This window comes from Pipistrellus hanaki (assembly GCF_964339955.1).
Source record: "Pipistrellus hanaki genome assembly, chromosome: 11".
Classification (NCBI taxonomy): Eukaryota; Metazoa; Chordata; class Mammalia; order Chiroptera; family Vespertilionidae; genus Pipistrellus; species Pipistrellus hanaki.
Genome location: NC_140513.1, coordinates 26,303,155 through 26,326,983, shown reverse-complemented (window position 1 = coordinate 26,326,983; position 23,829 = coordinate 26,303,155). Strand labels below are relative to the sequence as shown.

The 23,829-nt window shown below is 41.3% G+C and overlaps 2 protein-coding genes across 2 annotated transcripts in view; both read left to right on the top strand.

Moving 5' to 3' along the window:
- The window catches only part of LOC311630071 (phospholipid-transporting ATPase FetA-like), a 63,739-nt gene that overhangs the window by 31,223 nt on the left and 8,687 nt on the right, over window positions 1-23,829 (top strand). The window contains exons 14-23 of the mRNA XM_084898811.1: window positions 1,314-1,510; window positions 4,643-4,851; window positions 6,663-6,706; window positions 9,457-9,622; window positions 12,146-12,334; window positions 12,946-13,061; window positions 19,969-20,133; window positions 21,679-21,790; window positions 23,041-23,146; window positions 23,507-23,654. Coding sequence (XP_084754937.1) covers window positions 1,314-1,510; window positions 4,643-4,851; window positions 6,663-6,706; window positions 9,457-9,622; window positions 12,146-12,334; window positions 12,946-13,061; window positions 19,969-20,133; window positions 21,679-21,790; window positions 23,041-23,146; window positions 23,507-23,654 — 1,452 coding nt within the window. The remainder of the gene's footprint in view (window positions 1-1,313; window positions 1,511-4,642; window positions 4,852-6,662; window positions 6,707-9,456; window positions 9,623-12,145; window positions 12,335-12,945; window positions 13,062-19,968; window positions 20,134-21,678; window positions 21,791-23,040; window positions 23,147-23,506; window positions 23,655-23,829) is intronic.
- LOC311630094 (tubulin-specific chaperone A-like) lies at window positions 15,889-17,211 on the top strand. Its single transcript, XM_084898866.1, has one exon. The coding sequence runs from the start codon at window positions 16,706-16,708 to the stop codon at window positions 17,030-17,032; it is 327 nt and encodes a 108-aa protein (XP_084754992.1). The 5' UTR covers window positions 15,889-16,705; the 3' UTR covers window positions 17,033-17,211.

Below are 23,829 nucleotides of genomic sequence, written 5' to 3'. Positions count from 1 at the left end.
TAGTGTCCTTGTCTGGATTTGGTATCAGGGTAATGCTGGCCTTGTAAAGGAGTTCCGAGGTGTTATCTCCACTCTCCAAAGTTCTTTTATAAACATAGTTCTCAAATTTATCGTATTTCTTTGCTCCCATGCTCCTCCATGCCTCTCTCTCTCAACTTAATGGCATGGAAATTGCTGTTATCTAGAACAATACTCTTGCCAAAACCGTTTTTGGTTCAGTGGATAGAGTGTCGGCCTGCAGACTGAAAGGTCCTGGGTTCGATTCCGGTCAAGGGGCATGTACCTTGGTTGTGGGTGCATCCCCAGTGGGGGGTGTGCAGGACGCAGCTGATTGATGTTTCTAAGTCTCTATCCCTCTCTTTTCCTCTCTGTAAAAATCAATAAAATATATATTTTTAAAAAATAGAACAATACTCTTGGGTAATAAGGTATCATCTTTAATCTTAACTTTGCCTCCAGGCAAAATTCAATTATAAAGAATTATTGGGACTTGTGTGTTTCAGATCATAATCTTACCTCTTCCTCTTTACTTTCTAAAAGGAATAGGCTTTTTCAATCATTTGATGACCCAAATTTCTCCCTTTTTTTTCATTTCTGCTTATAAATTGGCCAATCTCCCTAGTTCAGCTCTTTCTTTGATACCTTGTCAAAGGCAGTCAACACACACTAATATTTAATTCTTTCTAGCCGCCTCCCTTAGAAGATACAGGCTCAGCATGTCTGTCTTCAAGTTTTACCAAAATCCTTATTAATGTGATTGCCATATTTAAGCCTTTTATAACAGTATCTTACCACCTACATAACCCCAACTGTTAAGCCAGTGCCCCACATTTTAGACTTTTGTTAAAGCACCATCTCACTTCAATAATGGAGTGATTAGGAGTTGGGTTCTGGAACTGGTTCAAACCTATCTCTCCTAGATAGGTTTGCTAAGTGACTTTAGGCAAAATAGTTTCCCACTCTTAATATCAAGTGCCTTGTCTATTAATAAAAGAGGGGTTTTATAAATATTAAATAAAATAATATATGTAAAGTACTTAGCACAGTTGCTGGCACTTAAATATTACTTAATATATTTTAGTAATTAAATATTAAATATTATTTAATATATCAGATCCCTTCAAAACTCCAAGGACAGCTCCTGCTGGGCTCTTTTCGGTCCTGTGTACTACCGCCTGCAGCACTCCCCCCATAAGCTTCCCTTCAAGAAGAGAGAGGAGCTTTGTTGAGATATAAGGCTTCAAAGAGCAGAACTGAAGTAGCATATGCCTTGGATGAAATGTTAATTCTTTTTGTTTTGTTTTGTTTTCCAGATTTTCCTGTTTTTAGGCTTCATGTGTTTTAGCCTAGCAATTGGGCATGGCATTTGGGAGAACAGGAGAGGCTACTACTTCCAGGACATTCTGCCATGGAGAGACTATGTCTCTTCATCGTTCATGTCTTCCATCCTCATCTTCTGGTCCTACTTCATTATTCTCAACACCATGGTGCCCATTTCACTCTATGTCAGGTAGGCTTCTTTGATCACTTTGGCTTATAGGAGGAACTGACTCATAACCTCTGATGAACTCCAACTACAGTGTGAACCTTTAGAAAGCATAGACTGTGTGCTCTTTAACCCACTACTTTCCACAGTGCCTGGTGTACAAAACACTGGGAAATATCTAGAGATTGCATAAATGTTTTCTATGTCCAGAATACTGTGCTAGATACTGTGTGGGTTATACAAAAAGAAATTTGTCCTGCCCTCAAATAACTTATAATGTAAGTGACAGAATTAGACATACATGAAATAACTAGAAAAGAATACACACAAATTGTGTGATGCTAAAGCATAAACCAGGCAGCCTCTAGTTTATCAATGAGATAGAGACCAAACATTCATTAGCAGCTTGAATAACTTATTAATTTAAATCAGTCATTCAAAACTCAGAATCCATTTCCCATAGAAATGGTAGAGAGGTGTAATTATGGCCTAAGTTCTGCTTCCCAAAAGCTGGAGAAGAGAAGAAGAAGAATGTCTCCTCTCCCTTTTCATTAGTACCGCGGATTAATATTGAAATAGTTGCCGGAAATGGTTTGGCTCAGTGGATAGAGCATTGGCCTGCAGACTGAAAGGTCCTGGGTTCGATTCCAGTCAAGAGCATGTACCTTGGTTGCGGGCACATCCCCAGTGGAGGGTATGCAGGAGGCACATCCCCAGTGGGGGGTATGCAGGAGGCAGCTGATCAATGTTTCTCTCTCATCGATGTTTCTAACTCTCCCTTTCCCTTCCTCTCTGTAAAAAATCAATAAAAATATATTATTTAAAAAAATTGAAATAGTTATGCTGAAACCGGTTTGGCTCAGCGGTAGAGCGTCTGTCTGCGGACTGAAAGGTCCCAGGTTCGATTCTGGTCAAGGGCATGTACGTTGGTTGCGGGCACATCCCCGGTGGGGGGTGTGCAAGAGGCAGCTGGTCGATGTTTCTCTCTCATCGACATTTCTAGCTCTCTGTCTCTTTCCCTTCCTCTCTGTAAAAAATCAATAAAATATATTTTTTTAAAAAATTGAAATAGTTAAAGTATTTACTCTGATTTCCTCTTTTCTATTTTCAATGTTTCCTCTCACATACACACATCTCAAACACATTTTCTTTCCAGATTTCCTAAAGCCTGCACTGTGACATTCCAATCTGAAAAGCACCTTACATAATCAAATTATCTTATTAAATTACAAATACTTGTTGAGCACTTACTATGAGGTGCTAGAGAAAGAAACATTAACAACAAGGCAGCCCTTTAGCCGAAACCGGTTTGGCTCAGCGGATAGTATCGGCCTGCCGACTGCAGGGTCCCGGGTTCGATTCCGGTCAAGGGCATGTATCTTGGTTGCAGGCACATCCCTGGTAGGGGGTGTGCAGAAGGCAGCTGATCGATGATTCTCTCTCATCGATGTATCTAGCTCTCTATACCTCTCCCTGTCTCTCTGTAAAAAATCAATAAAATATATATATATATTTTTTAAAAAGGCAGCCCTTTAAATAAACTTACAGCATAGCCATGGAAATAGATACTTAAAAAATAATTATGGTACAATATAAGAAATTATATCATAGAAATACATATGTGAATGCTATGGGAGCCTTGAAAAGGAATGGATTAGTTCTGCCTAGAAAGGCTTAGGTGTTTACAGAAAAAGGTAAAAAATTCATAATTGAAAAAAGAATAAAATGCACCAACCAGAAAATAGGAAAAGAATATTGCAAGCAAAAATATCAGCATGTACAAAGTTTTGGAGATTTTTTTAAAGCTTGATCTGGTCGTAGAACAGTGAACAATCTAAACTAAGATGTTAGGTGGTAGTTTAAGATCAGATCCAGGAAAGACTTAATTGTCAAGCCAAGGAGTTTGCATTTTATCCTAAAAGCAGCAAAAATCTTTCTAAGGAAAGAAATAATGAGATTAAATGTTTCTGTTTAGAGAGATTGTGGCTGGTATGGTGAAGGAAGGGAGGGTGACAACAAATGAAGAGAGTAAAAAAATGTGGATCTGAGCACCTCCGCCCTCAAACAAACAAACAAACAAAAATCCATGTTGCTCAATGCACCTCAGACAGGGCTGCTAATGAAGCAATCTAACCCATATTAAGTATGAATGATCGTAGGAAGAAGGCTCCTTGATAGTTTCACTGTTTTTTTTTAATATATTTTATTGATTTTTCTTACAGAGAGGAAGGGAGAGGGATAGAGAGCTAGAAACATCGATGAGAGAAAAACATCAACCAGCTGCCTCGTGCACACCCCCTACCGGGGATGTGCCCACAACCAATGTATTATACATGCCCTTGACCGGAATCGAACCTGGGACCTTTCAGTCCACAGACTGATGCTCTACCGCTGAGCCAAACCGGTTTCGGCAGTTTTCACTGTTTTAAAATGAAGATGCTTTATGTTAACCATAAAGAATCTATAAGGTAAAAAAAAAAAAAAAGAATCTATAAGGCATGTTAATTTTCTCTTATTCTCATATCCCCTCTGTTACCTCTGAATGTGACAAAGGCGGTCGGGAGAAGTTAGATAAAATGAAAAGAAGGCGATTAGGGGGAGAAGCTACCCCATAGGTAGGTTGTTTCTGGAAATCAAGAAATTTATCAGAGGGTCAGCTCCAGTAAGCTGTTTCTGGTCTTCACTGGTCCTTCCCTTCTTCTTCTAAAACAACAAAGCTCTGAGTGTTTCAAGTTTCTCTCTCTCCTCCACCAAGAGATTTACATGACAGCAACAATAATCATCTAATTAAGCCTGGGCAGCCTTTTATAAGTTAGCTCTTGCATTACTGCAGAAGTTCAAAATTGGTGACTTTTCCCAGGTACATTTTGGAAGAAGAAAGAGTGAAAAGGGAAATGCCCCAACAACAGTGATCAGGTGTCTCTGGATCCAGGTGGCAGTGCTTTGTGTGATAACGGTCAAAATCAGAATTATAATGGGCTGGCTGGTGGCAAGGGTACTGTGATCCAAGATTGATTGTAAGTTCCCAAGGAAGATACTCTGATATGACTTCCAGATGCTGGCTCTGGCCTGCCACAGGACTGGTAAGGAAACCAGGATAATGTATTTGTTGTCCTACTCTGATCCAGGTCCCTTCTTTTCTTGCTTTCTCCTCAGTGTTGAGATAATAAGATTGGGCAACAGTTGCTATATCAACTGGGATCGGAAGATGTATTATGCGCCAAAGAACATACCAGCACAGGCTTGTACCACCACTCTCAATGAGGAGCTCGGCCAGGTCAAATACCTGTTCTCAGACAAAACAGGGACCCTGACTAAGAACATCATGCTTTTCAGCAAGTGTTCTATCAATGGGACACTATATGGTATGCATGCCTTCTTGTTTTTCCTGAGTCCTGGAGAACTACTTTGCAGATTGTTTTCAAGAATAATCAAGCTCTAAATTCACATTTGGCCTCTTAGTCTCATCGCCTTCTCTGTTCGCTAGATAAAATGTAAAGATCACTTAGCCCATTCAGTTCTATTCAAAAGTATTTAATTAGTACCTTGTAGATGCAAACTATCATGTTAGACATTGGAGATATCTAGCTATACAAACTTAATCTCTGTCCCAAGGAATTTCTGATGGCTTCGAATATCAGTTCACTCTCATATTAAATCAGATAGAGAAACCAGCATATTACGGTTGCTACTAGTTTCGGATTCTCCCTCGGCCAATAAACAGTCTTGGGAGGAGCCATCAAAGTGTAGTCAGTTTGCTCAGGGTATTCCATGCCCCATTCCTCATTTATTTCATTCCTTAATCATAAGCTTGTTTTTGTGATAGTATTGAGGCCTCGTGTGTGTGAGCATTCATGCCCAGTGCACTCTCTAGCAGAGATAGGCAATCACATCTAAAAAGCTAGAGCCTGAGGGATGTCTTCTGGGATGATGAAAAAACTTTGAAACTGGAGAGATGTGGTAGGTGCACAATACTGTGAATGCACTAAATGCCCCTGAATCGTACACTTTGAAATGATTATTTGTGTGTTGCATGAATTTCTCCTCAACTAAAACATAATTAAATTTTTTTAATTTGAAAGAAAGCTAGCACTCTTAATATTTCCTACTACCCCTGTCAAACAAGGTTTATTTTTAGATGAATTGATTTGAGTGAGGATCCTATTCTCTGGCTTATTGTAAGACCATACCATATACTAGATAAGGTTGAAAAGGATCATGGGTGTTTCTGTGCTTGGCCTCAGAATGCCTCCCACCCCCATTCTGTCTGTACTATCAACTGACCTAGATCCTAAACATTCTAGCTCTATTTTAAGATCTCTCCCGGGTAACTTTTCTGATTGGAGGGCTTCCTGAGGTATGAATCTCTCATAGATCCAGTGACTAACCTCCAGCATCCCCTCACTCTCACTTAAGGGGGAAGAGTTGGGACCCAAGCAGATACCTTCATCTTACCGTGGGCTTGAGGATGGAAGCTAACTGTAGCACTGAGGACTAGGTGGCCTGAGTGGGTTCCAGGAAGCTTGACTACAAGTCTAGGATGATAGAATCAAAAGAAAAAAAGCTTTTAAAAAGTCCTCCTTTAAATTACCAAGTAACCCAGTCACTTCATTCCTAGGTATATACCGCAAACATTTGAAAACAGAATTCAAGCAGATAGATATATGTTAGTGTTCATTGCAGTGCTATGCATAATAGCGTAATAGTAGAAACAACTCCTGTGTGCATCAACAGACGGATGGAAGACAAACATACAATGGAACGTTAGTCATAAAAAGCAAAGTCAATGATTAAAACAAGGCAATGGAGTTCTGACACATGCTGCAACATGGATGGTCTTTAAAACATTATGCTAAATGAAATAAGCCAGACACAAAAGAAAATATTGTATGATTCTTTGGAATCTATAGAATAGGCAAATGTATAGAAAATACATTAGAAGTTACCAAGGTCTAGGAATAGGGAGGAATGGGGAGATTCTGTGTAGAATGCTGAAAAAGTTTTGGATGTATATGGTGATAGTTGCACAGCATTATGAATGTAATTAATGCCACTGAATTGTACACTAAAAGTGTTTAAAACGGCATATTGTATATATTTTATCACACACAAAAAACCACGTTAAACTTTTCTTTAAAACCCTTGCCAACTCTCTGCTCTTTTTACATGCTAACAGGTACTGTCTATGACAAGTATGGACAGAAGGTGGAAGTCTCTGAGGTGAGTGATTACAGTTCCCTGTGAAATGCACGTGGGAGCTGAGAGAGGCCTTGGTACACGGTAGCATCTTAACACAAGTTGGGAGACCCTTAGTCCCTGAAATATTAAAGCTTTTATTGGCCCCATAATATCAGAAAGCATTATATAAATGACCTATGTTTATTTGAGGAGATTTGGGTTTGGGTTTTAAAATGAAAATGGCTTTATTGGTCAGGGGGTTGTTTCTGTTAAAAAAAAAAAAATCTGCACTCACTTAAAAAAAAATTCAAACAATACAGAAATCTCTGAAGAAGAAAGTTAAAATAATTTAATCCTGTTTAGGTAACTAATGTAACATATGCTTTTCCTATGTATATATATACATACATATAAACCTAAATATGGTAGGTAGATAGAGGGATAAATAAGAAGAAAGAGAGAAAGGGAGGGAAGGAGAAAAGAATCATAGCATACAGGCTATTTTCAGCTTCTTTCTTTTCACTTAACACTATATTGTGTTCCTCTTTCCATGTTACTAAATTAAAGTCTGCATCGTTATTTTGTTGATTTTTTTTTTACAGAGAGGAAGGGAGAGAGAGGGATAGAGAGTTAGAAACATCAATGAGAGAGAAACATCGACCAGCTGCCTCCTGCACACCCCCTACTGGGAATGTGCCCGCAACCAAGGTACATGCCCTTGACCGGAATCGAACCCGGGACCTCTCAGTCTGCAGGCCGACGCTCTATCCACTGAGCCACACCGGTTTCGGCTGCATCGTTATTTTGAATGAGTGTTGTATCCAATTGTATTGATAGATCTTCATTAAACCAAGACCTATTTTTGTTCCATTTTGTTTTGCTGTTATACATAGCATTGTGGTAAGCACCCAATACACACATTTTTGTCTCCTCTTCTGCTAAATATGTCCTTGGAATAAAGTCTTCAAAGTGAAATTGGTTGATCAAAGGGTAGCCACATTTTTATCTCATTTAATATTACCATATTGCCCTTCAGATAGATTACATCAAAATATAATATATGAAAATTCATTTTCCTCCTATCTTTGTCAATACTGGCTATTAACAGTGTTTTAAATATTTAGAAATTTAATTGATGAAAAATTATATCTCATTTAATTTACCTTTCTTTGATTATTAATCAGGTTGAATCATTTTTATGTTTATTTTCCTTCCCAATCACTTTATTGCCCATTTAAAGTTATTTTGTGGCCAAGACCGGTTTGGCTCAATGGATAGAGTGTCGGCTTGGGGACTGAAGGGTCCAGGGTTCAATTCCGGTCAAGGGCATGTACCTTGGTTGCGGGCATATCCCCAGTAGGGGGTGTGCAAGAGGCAGCTGATCGATGTCTATCTCTCATCAATGTTTCTAACTCTCTCTCTCCCTTCCTCTCTGTACAAAATCAATAAAATATGTATTATAAAAAAAAAATGGGCTTTCAAAAATTAAAAAAAAAAGTTATTTTGTGAACTGCTTGTTCACATACTAATGCAGATCAGCCTCATGTCTCCCTCTTTAATTTATCTCTCCTCACGCACCAGCTTCTAATTTTAAAGAATGTGCCAGTGCAAGCACCCAATTTTAGAAAAGCCTCAGGGGATACTATATAATAATTTATCTTAAATTATTGATTCCACAAACTTCCCAGAATTTATAACTGTAGTTGGCCAGGTCTAGGGCTTGGCATTGGACCTGACTATACTTCCTTACTGCAATGACAAAACTCTTTCTATGTGGGATATAGAAAAAAGCCCAGATAGCTCCCTGCAAACTCCCCTTATCCCAGCACAGTATCAGCAGGACAACTGTGTCTGTATTTGACATATTGGATCCCAGCCCAAGTAGTACCACAACTACAAAGAACTGGAGAAATATCCTTGAGAGCTCTAGTATGGATAGGAGAAATCTGTTAATATCACACTCCGGGGGATGAAAGAGCCTCAGAGTCAAATTAAACCAGAAAAAAAAAAAGAAAAAAAAAGTCTACCTAAGGTGCCTACCAGCAGCCTAGCTGAAATGGAGAATGAGATGCATGTCTATCTATAGGAGCCAAGGTCATAGCCAGGAAAATGGTAATTAATATTAAGTCCAAAGACTGAGGCAAAGTCAAGGATCATGCGAGTTAGAAGCAGAAAGGAGTCAGGTGTGCTGGCAGATCAAGTGAAATGGTTTAAAGTGAACTCTGGAACAAGTGGTATGTACTGAAGAGTCCTTGCAATGCAGCCTTGCCTGTATCTTGCAGTATTTCCTCTCTAGCCTCCTTCCTTGTGGAGTTAAATCAGAATAATGTAACACAGTGATATCACTGACCTGATGCCATAGTGATATCAGAACTCAGTCCTATGCCCAGCTCCCCAAATCAGGCAGAGGACAGCTGCAGACCACACTTTTCCCAGATACCATTTACTGATCGGGCGCAGTTACCCCGGTCTGTCCTCAGGTTTGCTTATCATGGATTTGGAACTTGGAAGAGCGGAGACTGAAGCTGGCCATTGGTCATTCGGGGTAGCTGGGGGAGAAAGGGAGGAAGAAGGGTCTGCCAAAAGGTGCTCCTGTGGGATGGACCTTTTCTGGCCCAAATGAATGGGTGGTCCAGGTCAGAGCTAAAAAGGCCTTAGAAACCAGTTATCTTGCTTTTCTCTTCACATCTTCCTAAGAGTTCTTATCACCGTCACAGAAATTGCTCCCAAATTGACCTTTTACAGAGTGTCAAGCTGCTGCTGAGAAGTTTGTTCTGGCTTATGTGTTCCAGAAAACAGAGAAGGTTAGCTTCGACTACAACAGACTGGCTGACCCTAAGTTTTCATTTTATGACAAGACGTTGGTGGATGCAGTAAAAAATCGAGATTTTTGGGTGCACATGTTTTTTCGTTCACTCGCATTGTGTCACACTGTCTTGCCAGACGAGAAAGAGAAAGGTGAGAAGGGGCCGAGGCCTCACGAACTGAGAATATGTCAGAGAGCCTGGTTGGAGGAGGGGGTGGTTCGTTATCTTTCTTAGTCTAAGAAAGAACCTTCTTTTTTAATATTTATTATTATTATTTTTAATCTTCACCTGAAGATATTTTTTTCCATTGCTTTTATAAGAGTGGGAGGGAAGGGAGAGAGAGAGAGAGAGAGAGAGAGGTGAGAGACACATCAATTAACTGCTGTCTACATGCACCCCGACCAGGGCCAGGGATTGAACCCAAGACTATCCAGTGCACAGATCAATGCTCTGACCACTAAGCAATACCAGCCAGGGCTAAGAAAGAACTTTCTAATAGGAAGTATTACCTAGCAATGGAATGGATAGTCAAGATAAGTAGTGAGCTCTTAGTCACTGAAGATATTCAAGTAGAAAACAATCTCTTGGTCTTAAAAAAGATTCAGTCATTTGCCGAAACCGGTTTGGCCCAGTGGATAGAGCATCGGCCTGCAGACTGAAAGGTCCCCAGTTCGATTCCGGTCAAGGGCATGTACCTTGGTTGCGGACACATCCCCAGTAGAGGGTGTGCAGGAGGCAGCTGATCGATGATTGTCTCTCATCGATGTTTCTTAACTCTCTATCCCTCTCTGTAAAATATCAATAAAATATTTTTTTTTAAAAGATTCAGTCATTGGATAGGGGTCAGACTTGTTGCTGTTTAGAGGACTTCTGATCTTGAGACTGATATTCAGTCATAGAGTCCATCTGAATTGTCCCCAAGATCAGCCCCACTATCTCTGACAAGACTTCCTGAAAGATGAATAGAATTATCTTTTTGTTACTTGATAATTTAAAGATTACTAGTTTCTTTAGTAATCAAATACAGAGTGGGGTAACGGTAGATGTGGATACGTGAAACACAGTTTATTCTTGTATTATCATTTATTATTGTATTATTTTCTATACAAACAACTATAAACCTACTTTTGCTTCACCCTGTATAACTATATTATCCAGGAATTTATCCAAACCTTTTTTAGAAACAATGAGAAATGACCAATTATAAATTAAGAAGACCTTTTTTCTTAACAAAAAAGAACTTAAGCAACTGAATAAATCACATCCTTTAAAGTTAATATCTTTATATAATACTTCTACTTGATTACAGTTTTATAAATTGTTTTCATTTATATTATCTCCTACAATCTTTACCACGGCCCTCTGAGGTAAGCAAAAAATGAAACATGAACCCAGTTTTCAAGGAAACTGAAGCTAAAAGAAATTAAAGGACTTTCCTAAAATCCCATAGAATGGCAGAGGTGAGATAGGAACCCAAATTTCATGTCTCCTGACCCCATGAACTCCCACTCCACCTCTCCAGGCCTCACATTCTAGAAACTGCTATTTCTTGGAGCATATTTGGACTTTGTTTACTATACCTTGAATGACAAAGAAATACAGTAGAAAATAGTCTTATTGTCCCATAGATATACTTTATGGCTGACCTAAAATTCTACTCCTCACCTACCTCATTCACAAATATAATACTCTGATTATTAATAACTTTTTTGTTGTTTTTTAAAAAAAATATATTTTATTGATTTTTTACAAGGAGGAAGGAAGAGGGATAGAGAGTTAGAAACATCAATGAGAGAGAAACATCGATTCAGCTGCTTCCTGCACACTCCCTACTGGGGATGTGTTCGCAACTAAGAAACATGCCTTTGACAGGAATTGAACCTGGGACCTTTCAGTCCGCAGGCCGACGCTCTATCCACTGAGCCAAGCCAGTCAGGACTTAATAACTGTTTTTAAAAATTAATTTGTCCTTCAGAAAATAAATAATCCAAAATATATCTCAGGTTATAGTGAAAGAGGAACTAAAAGAGGAACTCAAGAACTGTCTTGGGTAATATCAGATTGAAAGACTGACTGGACAAAGTAATTTAGCTTCCCAAGATGAGAGTTTCAAAGATGACAATATTCATTCATATATATTTTTAAACTGTTTATTAAACCATCAATATTATTACCATTTAGCAGTATTTATTTAAAGTTTGGCCAGTCTTATACAGGAGCACTTTATGCAGGACCATCTGAATGAAACTCACACAGGAGATCTGTTGAAAATTCTATTTCTTGGGCCCTCCTCTGAGACTTTGTGAGTCTGGATTAGTAAATTTGGGTAGGCCAAGGAACTTGCATTTTTAACAAGCCCCCTAAGCCATCTTTGTCCACTAAAGGTAGAAAATAACTACCTATGCCTTTGTTCATCTGTATATGTTGCATGTACCATGTACCTCTGTAATACTAACTCAGGTCTGTGAAATGAGTTGAAAATATTGGAAAGAAAACAATTTGACTTGTTCTATACAACCTGGCCATTTAGGGCCAAACTATGAAGAATTTTTAAAGAAGAGTGTCCCCTCTTGGGCACCATCTTTATGTAAACCATTTGGAAGACAGTGTCACTTCTGGGTGGCCTTCAGTTGCACCTCTCTGTGGGCTTTCATGCTCTCTTCTCTCCTTCCAGGAGAGCTGGTATACCAGGCTCAGTCCCCAGATGAAGGTGCCTTGGTTACTGCTGCCAGGAACTTTGGCTTTGTGTTGCGTTCCCGTTCGCCTGAGACAATCACGGTAATCGAAATGGGAAAAACCAAAGTCTACCAACTGCTGGCTATTTTGGACTTCAGCAATGTGCGCAAGAGGATGTCTGTTATTGGTAGGTGCCCCTCTCAGTAGTCTTTTTTTCTTTCTTTCTTTCATATACTTTTACACATTTGACTTTCTTTTTACACATACATGTTTTCTCCTACTCACATGCCTTCTCACAGGTACCATGCCTCAAATACTAATGCATAGCCATTTCCACTTTCTCTGTTACATATCTTTATATTTAAACACAAAGGGGGCTTGCTACTATAAGCAGGGGCCCTTCATTAGTGTTCCTGAGTAGTGCCTTGTAAAAACCCTTAAAGCTAAGATAAAAACAGAGAATAAATCCATAAAAACTGAACCTGGAGTAAGGGATGGAGGCAGAAATATAGGGGCAATTTACACTATCTTTTGCTCAATTAGTCTGCGTCGTTCTTCATCCTTGGTACCTACTAGGTGTGAGCATTAGTATGGAACTCAGACTTGGGAAGCTAAATGTGGATCTGCATCAGTCTTCCACGGGTGATATCTAACCCATGGGAGAACTGATTTCATAAAGTGCTCTCTCATTCTCACCAGCCTTCACCATATCACTTACCTGCTATCCCTCAGTGGCCCAGACAAGTTCTTCTAACAGTGGGCCTATATGGCTATTTTGCTTGATTTGCTTATTCTTAGTGAAGACACCCGAAGATCGGATAATGTTGTTCTGCAAGGGAGCAGACACCATTCTTTGTCAGCTGCTTCTTCCATCCTGTACACCCCTCAAAGACGTGACCATGGACCATTTAGATGTAAGTGTGTAGGTTGTGTGTGGGGGGGGCGGGGGGGGGGGGGAGCTGAGGGTGGTTCTGTGTACCTGGATATGTGTTCACATGTGTCCCTCTGTTATGTTTCTATATGGGTGTATATTGGTGTCTGTGTCTCTTTAATTGATGGAAGAATAAAAACTACCTTAATCTGTGGGATTCTCACTGACCACATTGTCAAGGAGTTGGATGGCACAGGATCCCAGGAGCATAACAAGGGTTATGTCGGTCGGACCCCTTACCACAATCAGAATAGTTCTAATCCCTGGCTTTGGAGGTATCATGGTCAGACCTAGAATTTGCTTCAGAATAGGTCTGATGGTGTGGGAGGCCCTACCCCACCAGCCATGATGAGATTAGATTGTTTTTAGGGCATGGAGCAGAAATCACTAGGCCTGAGCTGTTTAGGGGACTGTTGTATTCCATCCTCTGTTGACTACAGAATTAGAATCACCAAAGCTACCCCCCTCTACCCACCCCACTTCACATCCAACCTCTTGGATTTGAGATATATCAGAAAGTGGCTCTAGTGTGCTGTCACTAGGAAGGAAAGCTAAATCCATATTCTCTGGGATTTCTACCCTTATGCCTGCATATATAGAGGATTGGGGGAATAGGACGGGATAGAATGAGGAAGAGGTAGATCAGAAAAAAAATTTTTAAAGAGGAAACATATGAGAGAAAATGCTATTTGGGCCATTTTGGCTTGACTCTATATTTAATACATAGTCAGAAGTCTGAACAAAAGGCCAATAAGCACATGAAAGGTATTTAGTGTCATTAGCCATCAAAAAAATACAAATCAAAATCATAAGATACTACTTTACATCATTGGGGTAGCTAAAATAACAAAGATGATGAGACAATAGGTAAGTATTGACAAGGACATAGAGAAATTTTAACCTTATTACATTGCTTATGGGAATATAAAATAATGGAGCCATTTTGGAAAAACGGTTTGGCAGTTATTGATAATATTAGGATAATATTAGGTGTTGAGTTATTATATAACTCAGCAATTCCTTGCTAGGCATATTTCCAAGAGAAATAAAAATATACATCTACATAGAAACTTATGCACAAATGTTCATAGCAGCATTATTCACAAGAGCAAAAAGTAGAAACAACCCAAATGTCCATCAGTGGATGAGTGGATAACCAAAATGTAGTGTATTCATACAATGGATTATTCAGGCACAAAAAGAAATGACATAGCCCTGGCCATTGCGATCTCAGTTGGTTGGAACATTGTTCCATACACCAAAAAGTTGCAGGTTTTGCTGAAACCAGTTTGGCTCAGTGGATAGAGCGTCGGCCTGCAGACTGAAAGGTCCCAGGTACGATTCCGGTCAAGGGCATGTGCCTGGGTTGCAGGCACATCCCCACTGGGGGGTGTGCAAGAGGCAGCTGACCGATGTTTCTCTGTCATCAATGTTTCTAACTCTCTATCCCTCTCTCTTCCTCTCTGTAAAAAATCAATAAAATATATATTTTTTAAAAAGTTGCAGGTTTGATCCCTGATCAGGGTACGTACAGGAGGCAACCAATTGATGTTACTCTCTCTCTCCCTTCTTCTCTTTCTAAAATCAATATATATGTCCTCAGATGAGGATTTAAAAAAAAAAGGGGGGGGGGGCGGGGAGATAGAGAATCCAAGATGGTGGCATAGGTAAACACCTAACTGTAGCAGCACACAACAATTTCAATAAAATACAACTAAAATACAAAACGGACATTACCCAGAACTACAGGAAAGTCGACTGACTGGAAATTCTACAACAAGAAAGAAAGAGAAAACCAGAAGGAAAATCAGAGGAGCTGTAAAAGCCTAAGGTACGGAGACATGTTGCACGTGCTGAGAGGACGGAGCCGGAGAGGAGGGGGCGGCTGAGTGCCTAGCTGGTGTTCCCTAGCGGGAAGGAGATAAAAGCTCCGGACTGTGCTGAACCCCAGATCCGACAGCTCTGAACCCCAGTTCTGGGCGAGACCCTGGGGACCCAGACACAAGGAGGGAGTCTGGGCTGTAAGGCGGAACCTCAGGGGAGCGGCGAAAGGCAGTCCCGGAGGCATGCACATTACGCGCAGAGGACGGACTGTTGACTCTGCTACTAGATTGCCCTAGCGGGAAGGAGACAAAAGCTCTGGACTGTGCTGAGCCTCAGTTCCAACTGCACTGAACCCCAGTTCTAGGCCAGACCCTGGGGACCCTGGGCTGTAAGGCGGAAACCCAGGGGAGTGGCGAAAGGAAGCTCCGGAGGCGCACACCTTGTGCGCAGAGAATGGACAGTTGACTGCCGCTGGATTGCCCTAGCGGGAAGGAGACAAAAGCTCCAGACTGCTCTTAATCCCATTCCCAACCCCACTTCCAACTGAACTGAACCTCAGTTCTGTGCTCATTGGAGGAGAGCCTAGACTGTTTGGTAGCAGGCGAAACTCGAGGGCACCTTTCTCTCAGAGGTGCTTGCAGCAAGTACGAAGGACACTGAGGAACACTGAGACCCAGGAGCCTCATAGGGAGGGGCTGACGGAAGCCAAGGCTGTAGGCTCCACCCTGAAACTCCGCCCCATCCAAGCTGAACACAGAGACTTTTAAGGCTACCAACTCAGGGAAGCTGCGAAAATGCTGAGACAGGAAATAGATCAAGCGACTGGATATAGAGTTCAAAACCACGCTTATAAGGTTTTTCAAGAATTTTCTAGAAAAAGCCGATAAACGAGATCTATGAGGACATGAAAAGGGATCAACTAGAAATAATAAGGGACCAACAAGAAATAATAAGGGATCAACAAGAAATAAAGAATACATTGTCTGAAATAAAAAATATTATACAGAGTCCTAAAAACAGAATGGAAGATCACAAGAATCAAGTCAAAGATTTGGAACATAAAGAGCCAGAAGACACTCCTCTGCAGAAGCAAGAAGACAAGAGAATCCAGAAAGTTGAAGATAATGTAAGAAACCTCTGGGACAACTTCAAGTGAACTAACATCAGAATTATGGGGGTCCCAGAAGAAGAGAGAGAGCAAGATACCGAAAACATACTGAAAGAAATAGTGACAGACAGAATTAGACTTAATTCTGTCCAGGTTCCCCAGGGTCTGGTGAAAGAATTAGATTTACAAGACCAGGAAGCGCACAGAACCCCAAACAAAAGGAATCCAAAGAGGACCACACCAAGACACATCATAATTAAAATTCCAAGAGCAAAAGACAAAGAGAGAATATTAAAAGCAGCAAGAGAAAAGCAGGTAGTTACCTATAAAGGAGCACCCATATGATTGTTAGCTGATTTCTCAACAGAAACCATGCAGGCCAGATGGGAATGGCAAGAAATATTCAAGATGATGAATAGCAAGAACCTACAGCCAAAAATAATCTACCCAGCAAAGCTATCACTCAGAATCGAAGGCCAGATAAAGAGCTTCACTAATAAAAAAAAGCTAAAGGAGTTCATCACTGCCAAACCAGAATTATATGAATTGCTGAAGGGGGTTCTTTCAGAAAAGGAAGAAAATATAGATAAAAATTATGAACAACAGACTCCGCTGACGCCACCGCCTCCTCCGCGCGCCCCCGCAGCACAGTTTCCCTGACTCTCCGCCTGTCCTTCCCGCAGCGCCGAGGGACCATGGCTGATCCTCGCGTGAGACAGATCAAGATCAAGACCGGCGTGGTGAAGCGATTGGCCAAAGAAAAAATGATGTATGAAAAAGAAGCAAAACAACAAGAAGAAAAGATTGAAAAAATGAAAGCTGAAGATAGTGAAAATTATGCCCTTAAAAAGCAGGCAGAGGTCCTGCAAGAGCCCCGGATGATGATCCCAGATTGCCAGCACAGATTGGAAGCTGCATATACTGATCTTCTGCAGATATTAGAGAATGAAAAAGAATTGGAAGAAGCTGAGGAATATAAAGAAGCACATTTAGTACTGGATTCAGTGAAGTTAGAGGTCTGAAGCTTTTTTGTACAGAGTGCTTTTTTGCAATTAATCCTGGATTCATTCCACAATTTATTAGTTTTAACCACTGCTGTGTGTTCAAGTAGGATCAGAATGTGATTCTTTTTATGCAGTTACATATATTTTTCTTTGCCTAATTTAATGCGTCAAATAAATGAATTCACCTAATAAAATTATTTATTTTATACTCTTTTACAAAATAAAAAAAAAAATTATGAACAACAAATACATAACTATCAACAAGTGAATCTAAAAACCAAGGGAATTAAAAAAATCTGATGAACAATATTAACTGGTGAATATAATAGAATCAGAGGTATGGAAGGGGAGTGAACTGACGATTCTCAGGGAAAAGGGGAGAGGGGGGCGTGGGAAGAGACTGAACATAAACTGTGCACCTATGGATGAGGACAATGGGGAGTGGAGAAAGGGCAGAGGGTGGGGTGGGAACCTGGTGGAGGGGAGCACTGGGGCGGGGGGGGGGGGAGAAACAAGGAACATTTGTAATAATAGAACAATAAAGATTTATTTTTAAAAATAAAAAAAATAAGCACAGCAAAAAAAGGGGGGGGGGGATGACATACTCATACATGCTACAATGTGAATGAACTTTGAAAGCATTATGCAAGAAGCCAGTCACAAAGGGCCACATGTTGTATCATTTAATTTATATAAAACTAGTGGCCCAGTGCATGAAATTCGTGCAGAGTGGGGGAGGGCCCCTCAGTTCAGTCTGCACCCTCTCCAATCTGGGATCTCTCAGAGGATGTCCAACTGCCAGTTTAGGCCCTGTGGGATCGGGCCTAAACCGGCAGTCGGACATCCCTCTCGTAATCTGGGACCACTGGCTCCTAACTCAGAGCGCCAGTGGGTCTGTCTTTATTTTTATTCATTTAAAAAATTTTAGGGCAAAAGTCTATGATTTTTAATTAAAACTGAAAAGCTGTCAGGGTCAGGAATGACAGAGGACCCATCCTAGGTGGATGGGATCCTGGGGGTGGGAGAGTGAGGAACATTGTTGACACAGTTGTCAAAATTCAAATGGGGTCTGTGGATTGAACCTTAGTACCATTTGAATGGAGATTTCCTCACGTGGTCGGGTGGAGAATTGCTATGTAGGAGTGTCTGCTTTCGGGAAATACACGGGAGTATCCCGGCATCCTGTCATGGGTAGAGCGTGCTCTCAAACAGCTCAGAAGAAGCCTGGGAAATGTGTGTAAATGCACACACTCACACAGTCTAACCTTGCTATTTTTGGCTCTTCTTTTGTGCACCTGCCTACTTGCTAAGATCTGTAACTCCAGAATCAAGGCTTGCAGAGCTTCCTCAGCCATTGGGCCACAGCCAGGGTGCAGGAACCTGCAGACAGACCCGTGGGCACAGTCCCAGCTGAGCTCCAACAGGTGTCACTGTCTTTTTGTTTCTGCTCCAGTATGTGAACTGGGGTCTGTTTCTCAAAGGGTTCCATTGGGGCCTTGGCATTTCTGTGCTTCCTGGTGGCATCTGGTTGTGTGGGATGGCCAAGTTGGGTTCAATTCCAGGCAAGGGCACATGCCCAGGTTGTGGGCTTGATCCCCGGTGGGGGGTGTGCAGAAGGCAGCTGATCAATGATTCTCATCATTGATGGTTCTCTCTCTCTTCCTTCCTCTCTTTTTGCCTCCCTCCCTTTTCTCTGAAATCAATAAAAAAATATATTTTTAAAAAATAGCCTATCAGTGTATTAAGCTTGCCAATTCCTGTTATCAGTATCCTATGCAAAATCAGTTTCTGCCGTATTTTTTTTTCTTAAGAAGTTTCTAAGATCTTCTCTCAGCCTTCTGTTTCATAGCTTCACCTGCCAACAGTACAGAGGTTTAAAAGATGGCATTCCTTACATATACTGTCTTATGTTAATTTCACCTAACATCAAGCACTCAGGAGTTACACGGGGAATTAAGAGCATAATATCAAGATGATAAATTCTATTTCTCTTTGTTCTTATAATGCAAAAGTGTATTGTTTTGAAGCTCACTATAACAGTGATCATGTAGAATTGTTATTCATGTGCAATTCTCAGTACACAAAATCTGCCTCTGACCCTCCCTCAGTTGAGTTCTACCCTAAACCACCCACATTCTCACCCAGCCCTCCTTGTGACCAGGATTAAACTTCTGCAAGACAGCAAGCTATGGTTAGGATATATCTCAGTGGCCACGGAGTAAAAAGATGCTAGCTCACCCAGAAAGCATTTCAGCAGTGGCCTCACTAACACTGCTGAGTCAACCAGCTGAAGACAAATATGTAATATGTGTGCTATTTGAGATGTTCATTGAATGCTTAATGAAGGAAGTCAGAGACAGGAAAATAAAATGAATGTATGCTTGTCAAAAATAGAAATACCTTTTTATAAAACTTTTTTTTTTTATAAGAACTTTTTTTCTTTTTACTCCCTTCATTTTCATATTGTGGACATCATTAACTTCTCTGTAGGGGCTGAATTTTACAAGAAATTAATCTAGAAAGCTTGGTTTTTCCTATGGTCACAATGCAAATTAACTAATTACAGATAGAAACTAAAACCTCCTGTCAGTACTCTCAAACTTTGCCCCCAACTCTGCTGGCTCAATCCTTAAGGCATTTTGCTGAGAAAGCTCAGCAGTTGCTTTCTAGTTAGGGTAGCTCCTTACCCATGGTACCGTGTTTCCCCGAAAATAAGACATCCTCCGAAAATAAGACCTAGCGCATGGAAAGATAAGACATCCCCTGAAAATAAGACCTAGCACAACTTTGGGAGAAAAAGTTAATATAAGACACTGTCTTATTTTCGGGGAAACAGGGTAGTAACTATTAAACCCTATTTGCTAATAGACGGGGCCTGTGGGGTCCAGTTGCTGCTCCCTGGTCTGAGCGCTAACCCAGTCCAGGTCCACTCAGTGCACATACATGTCTTGCAGGAGTTTGCCAGAGATGGCCTTCGCACCCTCCTGGTGGCCTACCGAGAACTGGACAAGTCGGACTTCTCTGCCTGGTACCGGAAACACAGTGAAGTCTCCTTCTCTTTGGAGGACCGGGAAAATAAAATATCAAACATCTATGAAGAGGTCGAAAAAGACTTGATAGTGAGTGGGAGGAAGCCAGGGACAGACACGGGCACGATGTGGGATGGTGGTCAGCCAACTGAGCAAGGGCTCTGAGAGGCAGCCAGCAAAGCAATAGCTTCAGGCTCTCTCTGGATACTGGATACTGAATGCAAGCTAATTCAGAATATCCTGTATCTTTGAAATCCGTAAATAATGAAAAATGCACTCATTATAAATGTTATCTTTCTGGCAATGTTTCTTTTCTTTTTCTTTTTCTTTTTTTTTTTTTTAAGTCCTCATCCAAGGATTTTTTTCCCATTGATTTTTAGAGAGAGTAGAAGGGAGAGACAGAGAGAAACACTGATGTGAAAGAGCCACATCAATTGGTTGCTAGGGCCAGGAGCCTGCAACCAAGGTATGTGCCCTTAACCAGAATCGAACCCGGGGCCCTTCACTCCACAGACCTACACTGTATCCGTTGAGCCAAACCAAGTAGGACTCTGGCAATGTTTCTTATCCCAAATCTGCTCACAGAAGCTATTATAAGTCATCTGGGAGAAATTAGGATCTGAATAAAGCACAGATTATATAGTCCAGAACTAATTGATGGAAGACTTAAGACAAAAATATTCCCTCATTCATTTGGCATATTTATTAAACTCCTCCTGCGTGCCAGGCAAGCCAAGCAGGTCTCTTTGGGATTAACTTGACAGAAGAAAGACCCTTAGCAAGAACAAAGACCCTGAAACAGGAGCAGGCTTATCTTGTTAAATAAATAGCAAGCAGCTAGGGTGGCTGGAACAGCGCAAAGTGAGGAGGAGAGACTTAAAGGACAGAGAAGCATTTGAGGACCTAGAAGCTTTTAATCTAGCTATTTCCCTTTTCGTGGGTAAAGGCCTTAAAAACCTTAGAGGGCGCCAAAGCCGGTTTGGCTCAGCGGTAGAGCGTCGGTCTGCGGACTGAAAGGTCCCAGGTTCGATTCCGGTCAAGGGCATGTACATTGGTTGCGGGCACATCCCCGATAGGGGGTGTGCAAGAGGCAGCTGGTCGATGTTTCTCTCTCATCGGCGTTTCTAGCTCTCTATCTCTCTCCCTTCCTCTCTGTAAAAAAACAAAACAAAAAACACCTTAGAGGGCTGTAGTAGGTACAAACACAAAAGAGGTCCACCCAAGCTCCTGTAGGGTTGAAATAAAAACTGGAATGGGAGGTAGGGGGTCCTTTATCTGGAACCCACTGCTTTTGGAGACCAAAGGCAGGAAGCATGCTGTGAATCCAGAGAGAAGTGGAAGTGTGTTGAGAAACAAATGGTTTAGAAGAGGCACACAGCATCATGTATGGCTTGGGCAAGTCTTTTTCCCTCCTGATCCCTAATAGTCTGTATTTCCAAATTTGATTTCAGCGTGTGGTTGAAAAGCTACGTCTGTTGAGAGGTAGAGTGTGCTGAGTTTTTACGTTATTGGGTTCCTCATGCCAGGACAGGGCCAGCTTCCTACAGAGGATGCTGAAGTGCCCATTGAATTGTTGGGTAGCACGAAATGCTGTGACTCTCCTTTTTCCTCACTTGTTGTTATCTCTGTTCAAAGCTCTTAGGGGCCACAGCCATAGAAGATAAGCTGCAAGATGAAGTGCCTCAGACAATCAAAACGCTAAGCAAAGCCAAAATTAAAATCTGGGTTTTAACTGGAGATAAGCAAGGTAAAGGGGAGTACCTCACCTGACCAATCATGTTTCCTATCCATCTTAGCCATTTCTTCCTTTCCTTTTTTTCTTATGCATTTATTTGAAAAAAATACCTTATAACCCAGGTCAAGTCCACTAGGACAATTCGCTAACTACATGCTTTATGCTAGTTGCTATATTAGGGCAGAGGACACAGATGTCTGTCATCGAGGAGCTCACAAGCTAAAAATTCTAGCGTTGCCTTTGACTGTCCCCTCTCTGTTGTCCCAAAGATTCATCCTCTCACCATGTCTCATCAGTTCTTTTGAAAATCCTCTTGGTAGTTGGTCCGAAGGTTGTGGGTTATTGATAAGCTGATTAACATTGGAAATCCTCTTGGCTATGCCATCACCCTAGTTCGGCCTTGGTCCCCCTGCTGGCTGAACTTTTGCAAAAACTTCTCTCTGTTTCTTGCCCTTATTCATTTTAGTATGACCCACAAACAACCTAAAACATTCTACTTTTATGATGTTACTCCGCTGCTCATGTCCCTACAGTGACTCTACATGGTAGGTGGACTCTACCATCTGGCCCTCCAGACCTTGATAACCTGTTGCCTACACATCCTCATCTCCATCCTAATGCAACCATTACCTCCACTATGTCCCAAAACAAACGAATTTCTCCTGGAGAGCCTCTGTTTGAGTTGTCTCCCCATTTGAAATGTTTTACTTCCCCTAGACAAGTCTTATTCATCCTCAAAGCCTTTCTCCAAGAAAGTTTTTCTGACAATTGCAACTCTCCTCTGATTATTAATACCACTTCAAGCCAGGGTTCAGGACTTTTCATTTTCCTTCGGTATGAATTTATTCTAAATTTCAGATTTCTTGATGTGAAGGAAAGACTACAACCTAACCATCTCAGTCTCTCATAAAATCCAGCATAGAAATGTGCATAGTTCTATTCAAGGAAATATTATACATCCTGATTGCCTGGAGAAGTGGATACAAACTGACATTGCTTTAAGAAACGGGAAGGCTTTGTGGAGGAGGCTAAGCCAGAATAATTCTCGTTATCAGGAAATAACTCACAAGTCTCTACCAAGTAGATAGTCTCCTGTGTATGTTTCAATATGGTCTCCACTGACTCGTGAAAAACGCACTTTGCATCCATGGCAAATGTGGACACATGGGCTTGGTAGCCCACTGCTCGTGTCTGTGTAACTGTATGCTGTGAAAGCACCCTGTTCCAGTGAAAGTGTGACCTGTGTTCCCCCTTCCCTGCAGAGACTGCTACGAACATTGCCTATGCCTCTAGCGTATTTGAGGATGATATGGATGGGCTGCTCTTTGTGGAAGGCAAGGATCAGGAGGCTGTTGAGAAAGAACTCAGGTATAGATGAGAGAGCTGCCCTGGCCTATCCCTGAACACAAGAGTTCTCACCCACCTCTTCACCCAGTATGACCCTCACACTACCAGAAGGAATAGAAGAGAAATGGAGGAGGGGTAAAACAAAAAGCCTAAAATATTTGAGAGAAGTTTGTGAGTAAGCATTAGGGTTCAAGAGGCTGGAGTATGGGGGTAGGGTGGGAAGGTGTGTGAATGGTCAGGGACCTAAGGCAGTGGCAGGTCTCAAGTCAGTGCTTTTCAGAGGCTCTATGTCCATCTTGCCCACTTTCACTCTGGGGCACGTTTTCCTTCCTAAGTTCTGTGGCTTCAGGTCAGACACTGACCACTCCTCTTGGTTTTCAGGTCAGCGTTATACAAGATAAAACCTGAAGCTCTAATGGAATCAGACCCAATAAATAGGTACCTCGCCACGAAGCCCAAAAAGCCCGTCAGGATACCCGAGGAGGAGCCGAATGGCAACTATGGCTTGATCATCAATGGCTACAGTCTGGTGGGCACCACAGAGCTACAGCTCTGTTCTCTTCCTCCAAGGAACTCTTTTCCTAGGCCCAGCCCACTTCAGGGAAATTTCAAGACCCATGAGTCAGACCATTCCCCTTCCTTTCAGGTGCCCTTGCCTGACAAACCCCTTTCCCAAGCCTTCTCCGGCATGGGTGATGAGTGCA